The 16,669-nt window shown below is 48.5% G+C and overlaps 1 protein-coding gene across 5 annotated transcripts in view; it reads right to left on the bottom strand.

Moving 5' to 3' along the window:
• GRM7 (glutamate metabotropic receptor 7) overlaps positions 1 to 16,669 on the bottom strand; it is a 241,955-nt gene that overhangs the window by 38,615 nt on the left and 186,671 nt on the right. For all 5 annotated transcript variants that reach the window (XM_029958222.1, XM_029958223.1, XM_029958219.1 and 2 more), the window contains one exon: positions 4,649 to 5,584. In XM_029958222.1, coding sequence (XP_029814082.1) covers positions 4,649 to 5,584 — 936 coding nt within the window. The remainder of the gene's footprint in view (positions 1 to 4,648; positions 5,585 to 16,669) is intronic.

Genomic DNA, 16,669 nt, shown 5'->3' on the forward strand with positions numbered 1-16,669 from the left:
AAACACATCCAGAAATGTATTATTTTAATCTTAGCACAATTACTAAATGAGAGCAATCACAGCTACGAGGCAACAGAACCTCCTGAAACACAAAAATAACGATGACATATCTCTCTATATTAGTCCAATGACATAATTGGAGAAAATCAGATCCTGGGGGGATATTCAATCCACTCAAGTACATCTGTACGTGGTTAGAGAGCACAGTTGTGGACTTCAGACCCACAGAGACAATGATTCCTTTCCTTCTGACCCTCCCAGCCCTGGCAGGTGCCCCAGCTGCTGGTGCAGGGTGTGAGGAGCACAGGGAGCCATCCTCCTGGGCAGCAGAGCCAGCCAGGGGCTGGGCAGGAGAGGGGCCTGAGAGGGGCCTGCCCTGCCCACCACAGCGAGCACAATGATGGGCAGCTTTGCCACCAAAGGATCTCATTTTCCAGTGTCCCATCCTCAGCATTCAGGAAGTTTCATGGAAGGAGCAGAGTGTTTGTATCCGTGTATGGTGCTGCTAAAGAGCCAGAGGGGCAGAAAATAGCTCGTGATCTCACAGTCCTTCACAATTCCAGTGGGAGAAGAAAGGGAGAAGACAGTGGCAAGAGAAAAATCACCATATCCAAGGCTCCTGAACACAACCCCTGGGAATTCCTGGAACACATGGAATTCCTCCTGCCCCCTGATCTCTGTGCCCCACACCAGTACACCCAAATCCAACATTCCCAGCCTCCTAGCACATCCTTCCTGTGCAAGTGCTGTTCAAATAACTACTCCCAAAACCTTCCTTAAAATTCAGGATGTGCTTTTTACCTCAGGTACCTTTCTGGGAGGTTCTCCTGCAAGTGAAAAGGAAAAGAGGGATGAAGCATCTCTTGAAGGGCAACTGCTTCAGTGGCTGAGGATCTGGGAGGTGAACTTCTATCCACCTACCTCAGCCACCTTCTAACATTCACTTAATCACAAATACAACTTAATATTCAGTTAATCACAACTTACATGACAAAGGTTAAAAAAAATGGTAATAATAGTGTTGAAAAGTATTGGTTTTCCTAACAATAAATTGACTTCTAGGGGCAGAAAAAGCAAACCAGTGTTTTTAAGAGCTCTACATTTCACATTGATTTTGCTACAGATGGTTTTTCCCCTTCACTTTGCTTGTACCATTGAAGTGTTGACTCTGGAAATCTGCACCTGTGTAAGGCTTTAAAAAAAAAATTACACTGCAAGAGAGACTAATAATAAACAATCAAACTATTAGTGCCACTGTGAGGTGGCATTCCCAGGGTGTGTGAGAGCATGTCCCAGCCCCTGCCACGCTGCTGCTCCTGAAGGTGCCTGGGAAAGAAAGGCAACAAAAAGAAGTAACCCCAAGAAATTAAAACATGTGCCTTTGTGAAACCAGGTTGATCTCAAATGCATCTCCAGAGTGTGTCCTGCCAGGAACAGCCTGCCCAGGGAAGGAGCACACGAGTTGTCACCACAGCAGTGCCAGCCCGGGGTCCTGGGGGTGCCACACACAGGGACAGGACACGAGGACACGGCCCCAGGCAGTGCCAGCAATCCCCCAGCAGTGCCCTGCCCTGCAAACCAGCTCCACCCAGGCAGGGCACAGGGACCAGGAGGCTGCAGGATGAGTGAATCCCTGGGCAGGACACATCCCCACACCCCCACACCCCCCATCCTGCCACTGCCCTGCTGGAATTCCTCCCCTGCTCTGGGTTATTGATCCCCTGAGCTCCTGCCCTGGCACAGCAACCCCTTATTGATCCCCTGAGCTCCTGCCCTGGCACAACAACCCCTGCTCAGCTCAGGAGCCGCCTGGTATCGACTCTGCCTCCAGCCCTGACTCCTGTAATTGCTTCAACAGCTCTGCGAGCTCCCTTGGCCTCTGATAAGATCCCCACACATCCAGGGAGAATTTAAAAGAGTTTTGTTGTCAAAAACAATTACACCAGGAGTGCAAAAGCTGCATTTTATCCCTGCAGTGCCTCTCAAACATCTGAGTGATCCAAGGCAGGGGCTGGGCAGGAGGAGGAGCTGGGACACCCTGTCCTGTCCTCAGCCCAAACCCCCCTGAGCCTTCAGCTGGGGATGGTTCTGAGCATTGGGAGCTCAAAGTTGGACAGGATGTGACCCCTCTGCTTCATAGGGACTCCTCTATGCAGTTCATGGAACGGCTTGGGCTGGAAGGGACCTAAAAATCATCCAGTGCCACCCCCTGCCATGGGCAGGGACACCTTCCACCAGCCCAAGTCACTCCAAGCCCTGTCCAACCTGGCCTTGGACACTTCCAGGGATGGGGCAGCCACAGCTTCTCTGGGCAACCTGTGCCAGGGCCTCCCCACCCTCACAGGGAAGGATTCCTTCCCAATATCCCATCTCAATCTCCCCTCCTTCTGCTTAAAGCCTGTTAGTGCCTTTCTACAGATTCCACACTAAAGGAAGGATCTTTATGAGCAAAGCCATGGCACAGTTCCAGTCCCCAGTACTGTGTCCTGATCCTCAAAGGTCATATATCCCATATTTTGGGATATATACAATGCATAGGAAAACACAAACCCCCCACCCCGACACACAACCCCCCCAGTCCTGGACAATCCCTGGCAGCAGAGCCGAGGAAACTCCAAAGGGCGGTGAAACATGGGAGGGACAACCACACTCCACACCCCAGGAATCCACTTGCTGCATTACCAAACTAAGCCTATAAACCACAACTGACCTATAAATCATAACCAGCCATGTGTTCTCTCAGTTTTTTGATACTGGACAAAGAAACTGGTTAAAAAGGTCTGGAATCACCTTTTTCCCCACGCCATCTTCCATACACCTCATGTTTTATCTCCCTCCTGTAGCACAGACTGGTATCTGGCCTTCCTCACACCTTCCTGCCTCCCTCCACCTGCTGCAAATGCTACTGCTCAATTTATTTGCCTTCTATGAATTACCTGCAGCACATTTCGAGTTCTTTTTTTGTTGTTGGAGGTGTTATTCTCTATCCTGAACAAGGCAGGTGTTTTCAATATGCTTTCTACCAAACAACATTATGCTTGTATTTATTGATAAAATAAAATAAATCCACACAACGAAAACCACAGTGTTATGTATAACACCATTCCTCAGTTTAAAAGATTGTGCTGCATGAGATTTTCAGCAGGTGCAATTTCCATTTCAGCCCAGGCCTCTGTGGCTAAGCTACAGCACAATATTTTCCAGGAAATATCTGACAGGAAATCACTAACAATCACCGAAAACTACAACTCCCACTCAAAAAAGGGAGATGGAAAAGAAAGCAAAGCACAAAAGCTATTGCAGCTCCATCTCTTGCAGGGCAGGAGGGGAAGCCCCAGGAGCACAGGCATGGGGGTTTGGCACCGTGTGCTGGGCCAGGAGCTGAGGGTTCCAGTGCCATGGGAGCTGGACAGACACAGGGACTGCACCTGAGGACATCCCAGTGCCCCCTGCCCAGGGAGGATCACTCCTGTTTGCCAGACAAGACAGGGCAGCTCCCAGCCCAAGGAGCTGGGCACAGCCCTGGCAGCACAGGCAGCCTGGGGACACTGGGAGCTGTCCCTTGTCCCCAGTGTCCCCCCAGCTCTGGGCAGGGGCACCCCGGGCTGGGGCACAGCCTTTGCCCTGGACCCTCCTCTGTGCTCTAGAGCAAATCAGGTTCATCATCATCTCCTCTCTGTACTATGGCAATTTGGGCACGAATCTGCTGCTTTCCCAGTCCAGGGTAATTCAGCTCTGCAAGCACAGGGAAACCTGAAGCTTTTGCTCCCAATGGCTTCGGATGCCGGCAGCAGCCTTGGGAATTCTTTGTGTTATCAGCCTGTTACATCTTTGCAGACAACAGTTTAAAGCCCTTCATGTGGGTCACCTGCAGGCCCCACTGCCAGGCAGGGAGCCCAAAAGCTGCTCCACACTCCCTGTGTCAGACCCAGGTCACAAACAGACCCCACTGTGGTTAAAGCTGTTTCTGCTGCTTCTTATCTCTCCCTTGGCAGGGAGAGCAGAGCTATTTGAAGTGTTTGTAAGCCTTGGCAGACCTCCTTTCCAGCTGAAATTAATTCCCTTTGGGGATGCAATGGCGGCATGGGAAGCCCATTGCAGAGGTGAGACGACACACAGAAACCTGCACAGGGAAGTGTGGGTTCAGGGACTGGGGATCACAGACAGCATGCTATGACATCCATGCCCAGTCTGTGCTGTAAATGTGCCCTGGGGCTGCTGTTTGTGACACAGAGCACTCAGCAGGCTGTGCACTCCCTCAATGCCCAACTCCAGAGGCACAGGAGTCTTCTGAGTATTTTTTGAGAGTTTTCTTGCTTATATCTGGTATTCAAAATGATTGAGTTAGGAGATGCCTCTTTCTGGATAATAATGACAGCTAATTCCCGCTTATCTTACTGAAAGGATACAATTGAAATGGATGCAACAATAAAACTAATGGCTAATGTGATTGTTATTGATCATTTGCCAGATTATAAATGAATGGCCCACGAGCTAAATGGGGAAGGAAAACAGTGCCATATATTGCCTGTGTCTCGGGAATGAGCTGGCTGGAGAGCTCATCCGGAAATCCACGTAAAGCTGAACATCAGCACGTCCTTAGAACCACAGTGAGTCCTGAATATCAGGTCTGTTCACTCTCACCTACCTTTTCAGCTGACTGGGCAGTGCCAAAAAATATTGGAATGAAGGCAAGCCATACTATACAGGTAGTGTACATAGTGAATCCAATGGGTTTGGCTTCGTTAAAATTCTCTGGGACACCCCGAGTCTTGATGGCATACACAGTGCACGTCACCATTAGCAGAATGCTATAACCCAAGGAACAAATGATTTGTAGATCCGTAATGTCACATTTGAGAACTCCTCTGGCCTGATCGGGGTTCATAGTTTTCTGCTCATCATAATCTATGATGATGTTGGGCGGGTCAACCGCAAACCAAATAAAGACCCCCAGGAGCTGCACCGATATGAGGCTGGAGGTGATGGCCAGCTGGGACGTGGGGCTGATCAGCCTGGGCGCCGTCACCGACTTCTTGCCCTGCTCGAAGATGCGGTAGATGCGGTTGGTCTTGGTCAGCAGGGCCGCGTAGCTGATGCACATGCCCAGCCCCAGGAAGATCCTGCGGAAGGAGCACACGGCCACGTCGGGCTTGGCGATCATCAGGAAGGTGATGATGTAGCACAGGAAGATGCCGGTCAGCAGGACGTAGCTGAGCTCGCGGCCCGAGGCGCGCACGATGGGCGTGTCGTTGTACCTGATGAACGTGGCCATGACGAAGATGGTGGCGATGATCCCCAGCATGGCCAGGAAGACGGGGATGACGGCCCAGGGCGAGTGCCACTCCAGCTTGATGATGGGGATGGAGCGGCAGCCCGTGCGGTTCTCGTTGGGCCGCTCGTTGTAGGAGCAGAGCAGGCAGGTCACCTCGTCCGCCTGGTACTGGTACCCGTCGCACAGCTCGCAGTGCCAGCAGCAGGGCATCCCCTTCACCATCTTCTTCCTCTCGCCGGGCTTGCAGGGCAGGCTGCACACCGAGGGCGGCACCTCCCGCACGCCCCCGCCCCACTGCATCTCCTCCACCTGCGGCACAGGGAACAGAAACACACCCTCAGTCAGGTGGCACTGCCACAAACCCCGGGGGGAACCACAGCGGGGAGGACTAAGGGGGAACCTCGATGGGAAAAACCCCACTGGATAAACTCTTTAGGCTGCGGACGCCTGGAAACGCTGCAGGAACTGCACACACGGGTGTCTTTGCAAGGGACTCTGATGCACAACAGTGTTTGCTGCCTCCATTTTTCATTTTTGTTAGTGGTTAATTCTGGTGGAATGACACACAACATCACATAAAACTGTGGATTGAAAACCTCTTGTTTGTGACAACTAATAAGAACACTGCAGTGCTCGAGGGAAGGCAGGACTCACATTCACAAATGCTTTCCACGAAACCTGGCACTTCTTACCGAGGCCAAAACAGAGATCTCCTTCCTGGAACTGTGGCTGACCAGGTGAATATTTTAAATAAGGTGGAAATGTGTTTTATACAGGGCATGGGATCAGTGAGAACATGGCAAGGTCTGCAGTATGAACCAGGTAAGAAATATGAAGGACAGAGAAAATGGTCACCAATGAAAACTGCAATAATTAGATAATATTTCATTTCAAAGTCACATTCAGCTTTTGAAATACCACACATGCTTCTGGGAATGCAAATGATAAATGATTATATTAAATGTAGGGAAAGTCTCACTTATTCTGCAGTCTGGAGAACCCTGAACTCCAAAGTATGTGACAAAGGTTCCCAAGTACTGTGGAAAATTAGACTCACAAATAATTTCAAATTATGTCAGACTAAAGTCACTCACCAGGCTCCAGGAACAAGGGGGGCTCAGCATTGGAGCCCCCATGAAACAGTCCAGACTGGAACTACTGGGAGGGTCCTGGCATTGCCAGCATCAGCTACCAACTCAGCTGCCCAGCAGCATTCCAGTGGCTCTACCAGCTGCTCTGTGTGTGTGTGTCTTTTCCAAACATAAAACCTGATCCCCTGGGACAGATGTGAATAAGTGCTATTAAAAACAAAATTTCAGCTATTTCTCTTTAGGTCACTTAAATGCTGACAAGCTCCACTATTTTCCCTACAAGTAAAGAATTCTAGAATGTGTTTCTTGAATCAGCTGCCTTGATTATCCATGTCCACAGGAAGACTGGGGTTTGCAAGGCTTAAATTGAAGGATTAAGTTGCACTTTCCTAATTTAATTCAAAACAGATCCTATATCATCCTAATTTCATACATGTGAAAAACCCAAACCCTGCAGTCCCACACTGCTCAAACCCTGGAGAGCCAAGAGCCTGTCTGTGAAGGCTGTAAAATAGTCCCTCCATAACGGATATTCCAGAGCTCTGCCACTGCCTGGGAAACTTCATTAACCTTCAATACCCTGGAAAAGAGAAAGATCCATGAACCCTCCTTTCATGCTGTGCTGAAGGTGTGCAGCTCGCAGAAGGCAAAGGAATGCTGATGATAAAGGGAAATGACTCATTTAATTGCACTGGTAAATTGTACTTTGGTCTTTCTGGAAGTGGAAGGAGCCAGGAAATCCATTTCCATGCCTGACTCCATCACTGCTCCAACACAATGGGAACAGCCCCTACAGAGCTGGAGCTGAGTTCCTGGGCTGTGGGAATGCCCCGTAGGAGAGCTGGGGAACTGGCACGTGCCCACATCCCTGACTCCCTGCAGAGGCACAGGTGGGGCCAGTGCAGAGACCCAAAGAGATGGTGAGGAAAGAGAACCAGGGCTGGGATCTCTGACCCCTAAAGCAGGTGGGAAAAGTTCATGGCAATTCCTTAAGAAACCACCTGACTGACCCTCTGCTGCTCCCTCTTCTCGATCCCTGATCTGTGTTTTGCCCTTTTCCAAGGTGGACTGAGACAGGGGAACTACAACTTACCTGGGTGTTTATACCTAGGGAGTGAGTCACTGACCCAGTCCAGAGCCTCCATTTTCTGTCATAACTATTACCCACAGAGGTTGTTTCATGCCCTTTCTGCAGCAGACATCGATACAAAATGAGAACATCATCCCAACTGCTCAGATTTTGACCCAGTCTGCAGCAAGGAAATGATTTTCACAATTTTCCACATGCTAATATCTTCAGAACCACAGACTGATTAATGTGTTATCACATCCCTGCTTCCACTTATGGCTACAAAAGGATGAATTTCCATATTCTCAGACATATTCCACGGCATTGCTGGGACCTGGGACAGCCTAAAGGTGCTTTATTCTGCACGGATACCGTGTGTAGAGAGATAAATACAAGATGGGGTAAAAGTGTGGAAAGTCCTTTTTCTGGCCTCCTGGAGAGACACCACGAGAACTCGTCACTGGCCTCAGAATGATTTGCAGAGTTCTGGTGTTTCTGGTGAGAAAAGTAATGATGCAAAGTGCCTGTGAGGGAATGTGCTGGGCACCAGCACCTGCACAGGAGGTAAGAACCTCAGTCAAACCAGAGGCACTTTCCCCACTCAGAAAAGCATAATTTTGAAAGAAAATTTGTCCTTAAGTGCCACATCTACACATCATTTTAATACCTCCAAGGATGCTCTGAAAATGCTAATCACAGTCTATAAAGCAGGAAGCAAACAATTTCATAAAGCATGAGAAAGTACTCTTGCAATTAATAAAAATTGGGTTTTCTATGTAGAACCTTCCATTTCAGTCCTATGTCAAACTGGCACACAGAGGATAAGGGAATTTATTTTTCCCAAGCCAACAGCACTTCCAGAGGCAGCCAGACACCTTGTACTCACAGCGAGCCCACAATTCCACATCTTGAGCTTAGCACTGGACCCAGACAGTGCTGGGGGACACAAGGAGCTCCTCTCCATGGCAATTCTGCTGAATTTGGGAAGGATGCAAAACCTAAACTGCACCAGATGCTGTAGAGGTGTGTCTAATGTCTTGGAAAATCACATATTTGCCCATCACCTGCTCATTGACATGTCAAGTGGCACATCTTCAACAGCATCATGAGCAGGCCATGACAGTTCATGCACTGCTGGATTGATCTGATAAATGGGAAAAAACCCTCTAAACCACAACAGGTTTGTTGTAGGACATTCAATAGAGCTGATGACAACAGAATGTGGAAGCTGGCCGTGCTCCAGGGGCCCAGCAGTGGGGCACCGTGGTCAGCCCTGCCAGCACAGTGTGCAGGAGAAAACCCCAAACCAGAACCAGGAAAGCAGCAAACAAACAAGTGAAAAACCCAAAAGAAAAGCAAAAACTCCCTCCCCCACCATGGGGCAATGCAGCAGCACCTCTCCTTCTTCCCCAAGCTCTCCCAACTCCTAGGAATGGCCCAGTTCCTAAACGCCTCGAGCCAGAGGGATGGGATCCATTTCCGATATAAATTCTCATTATGTTCACTACAGAACAAACATTAACCAGAAATGCTTAGTCTGTCTCATAAGGCCTAATGTAATTGTTCATTTTAATGAATAAAGTAACTCAATAGAAGTGCATAATTCAAACGTCGCTGCTGTTCTTCCCAGCGCCACAAACATTCCCTAATAAGCCATTTGTTCTGAACTTAATTGTTTCATGCAACGTTTGATTAAAACAAAAAGCAGTACAAAAATAATTACATTAGTGATAATTAACCTACTTGGGGAAGAAAATAGCCACGTTCCCTGATATGACTTTCATACCGACGGTGCCATTAATCTCACGGACACATCAGGACACAGGGCAAAGGATTTGGCTCGGATTTATTGCCACCCTCCAGACTCCAGCTCCTAACTCAGCAGTTCAAACATTTGTGTACATTCCCCTTCGCAGGCAGCAATATTTGCATGACTTAGCTCTTAGGCTCAGCTATTAATGTCTTGTAATTAGTTTTTAAATCCAGGGGTTTACCATGATAATGGTTTTAAGCTAAGAATATGTCAATAACACATCGTCAGCAGAGCCTTCTGCAAAATATCAACTACAATCCCTTCAGGAGATAATGGGGATGATAAACCAGAGAGGATGCAAAGCTGCTCCAGTGGCTGCCCCAGGCTCAGGGAATGAGGTGTTTGCCCTCATCCTGTGACTCACTTCATTTCCCTGTCTGCAGGACTGACAGGAGAGCCCTGAGACAGCACAGAGCCTGCAGGGTGGTGGAGGCAAAAAATCCCCACTTTTGGCTAAACCTGATCCACAGCTGCTGCCAGAGCACCTCTGCTGGGACAGGGATGCTGTGGCATATCCTGGGCACCCTATTCCTCACAGAGCATCCCAGTCCATCCCTGTGCTCTGCAGCTCACCCTGCCTCACCACAGCTATTTTTCCTCCCTACTTCCAGTGCTGTTCCATGGGAACTCTACACTGGTGAGATGGAGCATCAGTCCAGCACTACCTCCCAACCCCACAGAGGAGGCCCCTCCAATGTATCTTCCTTATAAATTGAAGTTAAACATCCTTACATATATTTTGTCCTGGTTTCTCCTACTGCTGCCTGTCTAGTTTCTGTCCTCATGGCACAGCAGCCACAGAGTCTTGTCCCTAAACACACACCAAACAAGCAAATTGCAACTTTCTAGTTGAAAATAACGTAAACTCGTCACTTCTCAAAGGCTTCCAGCAAAAAACCTGCAATTTTTCACTGTCAGAAAAATCAGAAACATTGTCAAAAAATGGTGACGACGTTCCCATAATGCCAGACCCTCATCTTCCCACCTGCTGACTGAGATCCTGGTTAATGAGGGAGTGCCCCCGGGATCAGTCTCACCCAGGACTGCACAGCCCCAGTCCCCGACTCTCCTCAGCTCTGTGACAGCTCCTGGGAAGCCCTGGTGTGGGCAGGGATCCCACAGTGACGAGTGCTGGAGGAGCTTGGGCAGAAAATAACTCTCCTGAAGGCTTCTGGAAGATGTGGGACCTGCTCCCACATTTACTGCCATGTGAGGAGCGTGGGGAGAGCCTGAGGATCCCTCAGCTGCTCCTGCTGCTCCAGCCCCTCCCCGGCTCCAGTCCCTGCTCTGCACATGCTCCAGCCCCTCAATGTCCTTCCTGAATTGAGGGACACAGCACTCGAGGTGTCCCTCACCAGTTTGTGTCACATCCTATTTAACACATTAGTTAATTATGGTTGCAAACTTCAACTAATCCCATCACTTTTGTTCCCAGACTACAACTCCCCTTTGGTGACCTCACAATAAGCAGTTCTTAACCCTCATTTATTTTTGTCATTCCTTTCTACTCTTACTTTGCCTTTCATTTAATATTTGTCATCATTTTTTACCAACCTCACCTGCTTTACACCAGCAGCAAGTTCCACTGAGCACTTATAATACCCTCTTTAATGAGATCCAAGGGCTATTTGTTCTACATTAAAGCAAGGACATTTCTAGCACAACACTGATATAGAGAAAGATGCTTAATCCACAATTTTTTGCAAAAATGCTTATTATCTTACATTTCTGTTGACACACAATAAAACTGAAAATTAATTATTTTAATGCTTTTGTATCTGCCTACAGCTTCGTGTTGTCTCCTCACTAATGGAAGGGGATGGACCATGCATCTTCAGTATTCATCCTGCAACCCCTGCATAATATTTTCTAATTAAAAAAAGAGCATGTGCTTCCAAATACCACACAATTCTTGTCTCTTTGAATTGATAGGTTAGAGCAAAACTATCTTTGCAAAGCAGAGCTTACCCAAGGCCATTTTGTATCCTCTGGTGGCTTAGAATGAGAGAAAATCTGAATCATCACAGAATCCCAGAATGGTTTGGGTTGGAAGGGACCTTAAAGCCCATCCAGTGCCACCCCTGCCATGGGCAGGGACACCTTCCACTAGCCCAGGTTGCTCCAAGCCCTGTCCAACCTGGCCTTGGACACTCCCAGGGATGGGGCAGCCACAGCTTCTTTGGGAAGCAAAGGGATTTTTTGAGCAGGATGATGAGAAACCCCCAGTCCCAAGTCTCAAAGCCCATAAACCACAGCTCAGCTCAAGGGCAAAGTGATGGCTCAGCCCTTCAGCAGTCAAAATCAACTGTTCAAATGCTTGTTTCTAACAGGTTCATAACCCTCCACAGCTGGCAAGTTTAAGTCCTAAATCACAGGCCTGGATGACAATGGCACATCTAGAAATAAATCCAGGAATTCTGATCTTTCACCTGAAAACTCCTTTCGTGAGTCATTTTTCGTGGCACAGCCATGAGACAACCTTACCAAATGTTTGAGGAAAGGATTGGCCCTTTATCTTTGTTTATCTCTCTTATGAGCCAGCAACTTCTTATTTTTCCTGTTATTTATGACTGTGAAAAAGTTCTGCCAAATCCAACACACAGCTTCCAAAGCAGAAAGGGCACCGAGGAGAGAGGAGCCAAACGGAGTGTGGGGTTTGGGCAGCGTTTATCTCCGAGTGCCTGCCAACTCCAAACGCTTTCATTTATTTATCCTGCTAATTCCCAGGCTCAGTCAAAGACCAGTATTTTCTAGTCACGTTATTTGGTCCCAATTTCCCTTTTTCCAGCACAACCATCAATGGGTCAGTAATTTCCTCATCACGACTCATGGGCCAGGAGGGGAGAGGAAAGAAACACAGAACTCCAAGGTTAGCTCAGTACCCAGCTCCTTTTGGCCCTGATTAGATTGCTGCAGTGATATTAATAATACTATCAGTATTAAATTATCCTGCTCGAGTTATGCTCAGTCAGCTGGGCCCTGAAAGAACTGTAGATATACACAGAAAATTCGGGGACTTTAACTGCCCCACACTTGGGGCCAGGATTCCATCAATGCCACAGCCACGTCCTGCTGGGCTGGAGGGTGGGGCTGGTCCTGGCACAGCAGCCCATGGATCTGCAGACAGACAGAGGCACAGCAGACAGACAGAGGGAATGGAGAAACCCAGCACTGAGGGCTGAAGCTGAGGATCATTCCATGAATTCAGTATCTGAATTAACACCAACCCTCCAATCACATCCTGCCTAAAACAATAACGTTATTGGTCTGCTTGAGACTCCACTAAAATTCTGCCAGAAAGAATAAAAATCAGAGCTTTTTTTTATATATATTTTTTTAAATTACCCTTGCTTCATCACACTTTTGCACTAATAACACAATATTTTGCCTTCCCCTCCCGTCAAGTGGAAGAGGGACTGGAGCTGGTATCTTATTCCCTCCAGGTGAGTACCTGAAATATTTCACTGCAAGACACTCCCAGGTGAGCAACTGCCTTCCAGTGCAGGGAATTTTCTCCCCATGAACAGGGTGAGACATTCAGAAAAATCCTGGAGAGCACCCTGGTTTGCTGCCCGTGCCAGGGCACAGCTGGCAGTGGGGATGGGGTGGGATGGGGAGGGAGGACCAGCAGTGGAGCTCCTGTGCCCTGGGTGAACTCAACCTTAGGGACCAGGGGTCGAGGAGAAAAGCCAGAACCACCTTCTCCAGCTGTATTTTTGGGAGAAAAAGGGTGAGATCTGGTCTTGCAAAGGGAGGTTTAAGCCTGCACAACCCTTCACCAGCCAGTTAAAGGACAGGCACTGCTAAAATGGGATAAAATATCGAGTTCCACTTCCCACTGGGAACCAGCTGCTCAGATGCTGCTGTTAATGGTCAAACCCAGCTCCCCCCACCATTAAAGGTGCAGTTAACAAGTAAACAAGGTTGTTTCATGGGAATCATTTATGCAGCACTTTCACATAAAATGTGCATTTTGAGTTTAGTGAAAAAGAAACAAAATAAAGCAGGAAAACAAAGCAAATAAAGCCTTTCCCTCAAGTTTTTTTGAAGCAGACTAAAGACACTGTACAACTGTTTATTTGGGGCCATTATTGCCCATCATGTGAATGATTGGCTGGAGACACATTAAATTCCATGTTATACTCTGATATTATAGTCCTGCCACAAGCCACGGTGATTTTCTTCAGAAATCAGTATTCAGGGACATTTAAATAGTGATTATTTTTGACCCACTCAGTCCACGTTCTCTGTCAGAACCTTTCTGCTCTGCTTAAAGGTTGGAAACTCCAAGGGCTGTTCACATGGGCCTCACGTGTGCAGAGCTTTCAATCACCCTTTGTGGGGTTTCTTTCTCCTCTGTAAAGCAAACAGGAACAATCTGATAAAATTATCATCATTTCCACTCTGCTACCCTTGGCACTGGCATCTGTATGGGACCAAAATTTCATTTTGCAAAACACAGCTGGATTTTGTTTAGGGTCTACAGAAACAGCTTTAAGCCAAGAGTTCCCATAGCTGCTCATACAATACAACAAAGGAGTCCACATGCAGGTTTGATACATAAAAATGGAGACAAATCAAAGCTTTGGCTGCTGTTAATATTCACAAGACTCTTGGCATGACTAGAAGGTGCCAGCCCACACCTGCCAAGGATCTGCCACTAAAATCTGAGGCAGGTAAAGTCCCAAAGCTTGTAATCCTGCTCAGTGCTCCCACTGCCAGGTTTGGCACGAGGAAATCATTCCTCACTCCTCTGAATGGAAGTCACTCTGTATTTCATTCGTCCTCTGCATACAAAATAAAACTTATTTGCTCTTAGTTCCAGGATTCAACATGGATTTGCATAGAATCAAAGAATCCCAGAATGGTTTGGGTTGGAAGGGACCTCAAAGCCCATCCAGTCCCACCCCCTGCCATGGGCAGGGACACCTTCCACTGTCCCAGGTTGCTCCAAGCCCTGTCCAACCTGGCCTTGGACACTTCCAGGGATGGGGCAGCCACAGCTTCTCTGGGCAACCTGTGCCAGGGCCTCCCCACCCTCACAGGGAAGAATAACATCTAAACTAAAGCTGGAAGGTCTTGCTGGAGGAGCTGAGGAACCAGCCCTGCATGGTGCAAACCCACGTCCTGGGGGAGCTGTCCCGCAGCCCCCAGCACCTCTCTGCTGCATCCCAACATCTGGGAGGAGAATGCCAGGCTCTCACCTCTCACAGAGACAGGGACAGTCCACAAACACCTTCTCCCACACCACACAAACCGCAGGAGGAGATAAAAAAAGGATGAGAAAGGAGATGTCAAAGAAAGGAACAGCACAAGCATCTCAGGGCTGTCCTTGTGGCCTCGCTAGACATGAACCTCCAGGCTGCTGAGCACTGCTCCAGGAGAAAGGGCTACACTCGCAAAGGAAAAGGCAAAAATGTGTCTGATCTAGAGGCATAAATCCTGATACTTCCTGGATTCTTCCTCTTCCACCCAGAGCCCTGGCTTGCCCTTCTCCACCCTGATAACCACAGGTCCCCACTCACCTTCAGCCTGCCAGTCACAGACAAACAGAGTATTTCCCATCAAACTTCCTTTGCCAGGGCAAGGATGAGACACAAACACTGAAGCTGTTTTTTATGCCATCTCCATGCCCTGGGGACGATCCCCAGCAGGAAGCAGCCCCTCACTTGGGACAGGGGTGCCTGGTCAGGGCTGACCCAGGCTGGGGTTTTACCACAGCAGTTATGGGGGCCCTGCTGGGCTGAGACAAGGGCCAAGAAGGATGGAAACATTTGGCAAAAACACAGCTAAAGAGCACAGCGGATCTAACTGGAAGCCTGAGTTTCCCACTGGACTACCTGGCAGGCATTTGTGACGTGCCCAGTGCTCAGGTATTTGGGGTGTGCCCAGTGCTCCCTTGCTGCTGGAGCTGCTGTGCCCTGCTCTCCACTCTGGCAGCAGAGGAGGAGCTGCTGCTGGGAGCAGAACAGCTTTGGTGCACAGATGAAGTGTTTTTTCTCTCCATGGCTGGGTGAACTTCTCCAAATACAACAAAGCACATCTGTCATTGAAGAGCCTCTTCCCATTTTTGGGTATTAAATAAAGAATATTGCACTCTCAATAACACACAAACTGACATTGTTACTCCTGCCAAAAGCAACCAAACCTGTTCATTAGCCATAAAACATCCCAGCAAAGCATTTGCTCTTGAATATATTTGCTGACAAAACTACATTAGCCACACAAAAAGGATTTACAAAGGGATGTGCAGGAGCAAACCAGCACCTATTTTGAAGACTGGGTGATTTGTTTTTTACCTTCTATTTCTCGTGTTACTCAGAGTGTGTCTGCCTGCAGCTCACGGGCACGGGAGAGAACAGCACAAGATGAAGCAAATTCTCAAGTCACCGAGTCTGCTACATCCTTTTTTGCCATTCCAGCTTTTATGAGCTCCTTACACTCCTGGTTCTTCCCATCTTTGCACACACCTGTAATATATCTCAGATACTCTCCCAGCCTGGTTTCTCTTAGCATTTATCTCCCTACAAACACTTTACCTTGTGACATTCTCAGACCTGGAGGAGAATCACACCCATGTTCTGTGTTGCCCAAAGCTGGTGGAGTTGAATTCCCCTCGCCTGCCTGGGGTGGTGCAGCTCAGGGTGTGTGTTACTGCCTGGCAAAAGGGGTCAATGGCAGAGAGGAAACGACATTTCACGTCCTCAGTTCCAAGTCTGAGCCCGTTTTCAGAGCAATGTGTAAGGTTTAACTGTTGCCCTCCTGTTTTTATAGAGTGAAATTCTACATAGAAAGCTTGAACTTGTGGAATAATCTTTCTTTAAAAAAAAAAACACCACAGTTTTCATGACTTTCAAGTGTGGAAAGGGGTGCCCATGGCTCTGGCTCTTCTCTTTGTGGATTATTTCCTAATTCTGCACATGGAGGAGACTGAGGGCCCTTGTTCTCCTGGATGGTTTTGTTCTGCCATTCACACCCAGCTTTGTCAAAGCCTCCCAACACTTCAGTTCTCAAAGCTGCTTTCCCCCTTCCAAGAGCACCACCCTGGCAGGGTTTCTGATTCACTCCAGACCAAGCCTTGCTGCAGAAGGATTGTCCAGGACTCCCATGTGGGCACCAGCTGCCACAGTGCCCATTCCAGCTCCTGCAGTGCCCATCCCAGCTCCTGCAGTGCCCATCCCAGCTCCTGCAGTGCCCATTCCAGCTCCTGCAGTGCCCATTCCAGCTCCTCACCAGATCCATCCCCGCAGCCCTGGGCTGTGTCTCTGTGGGTGTTGCTCCATCAGCATCATGCTGACCCCAAACACTCCTGGGAACTGGGCCTTACATGCCCAGTGTTGGGTACATGTGCACTGAGGGACACTTGGAGACACCCTCTGAGGTTCTCTGCGTCCCAACACACACTACTCAGGACTTCTTCC

The sequence above is a fragment of the Manacus vitellinus genome, unplaced genomic scaffold (assembly GCF_001715985.3).
Source record: "Manacus vitellinus isolate BGI_N305 unplaced genomic scaffold, ASM171598v3 scaffold_14_pilon, whole genome shotgun sequence".
NCBI classification, from domain to species: Eukaryota; Metazoa; Chordata; class Aves; order Passeriformes; family Pipridae; genus Manacus; species Manacus vitellinus.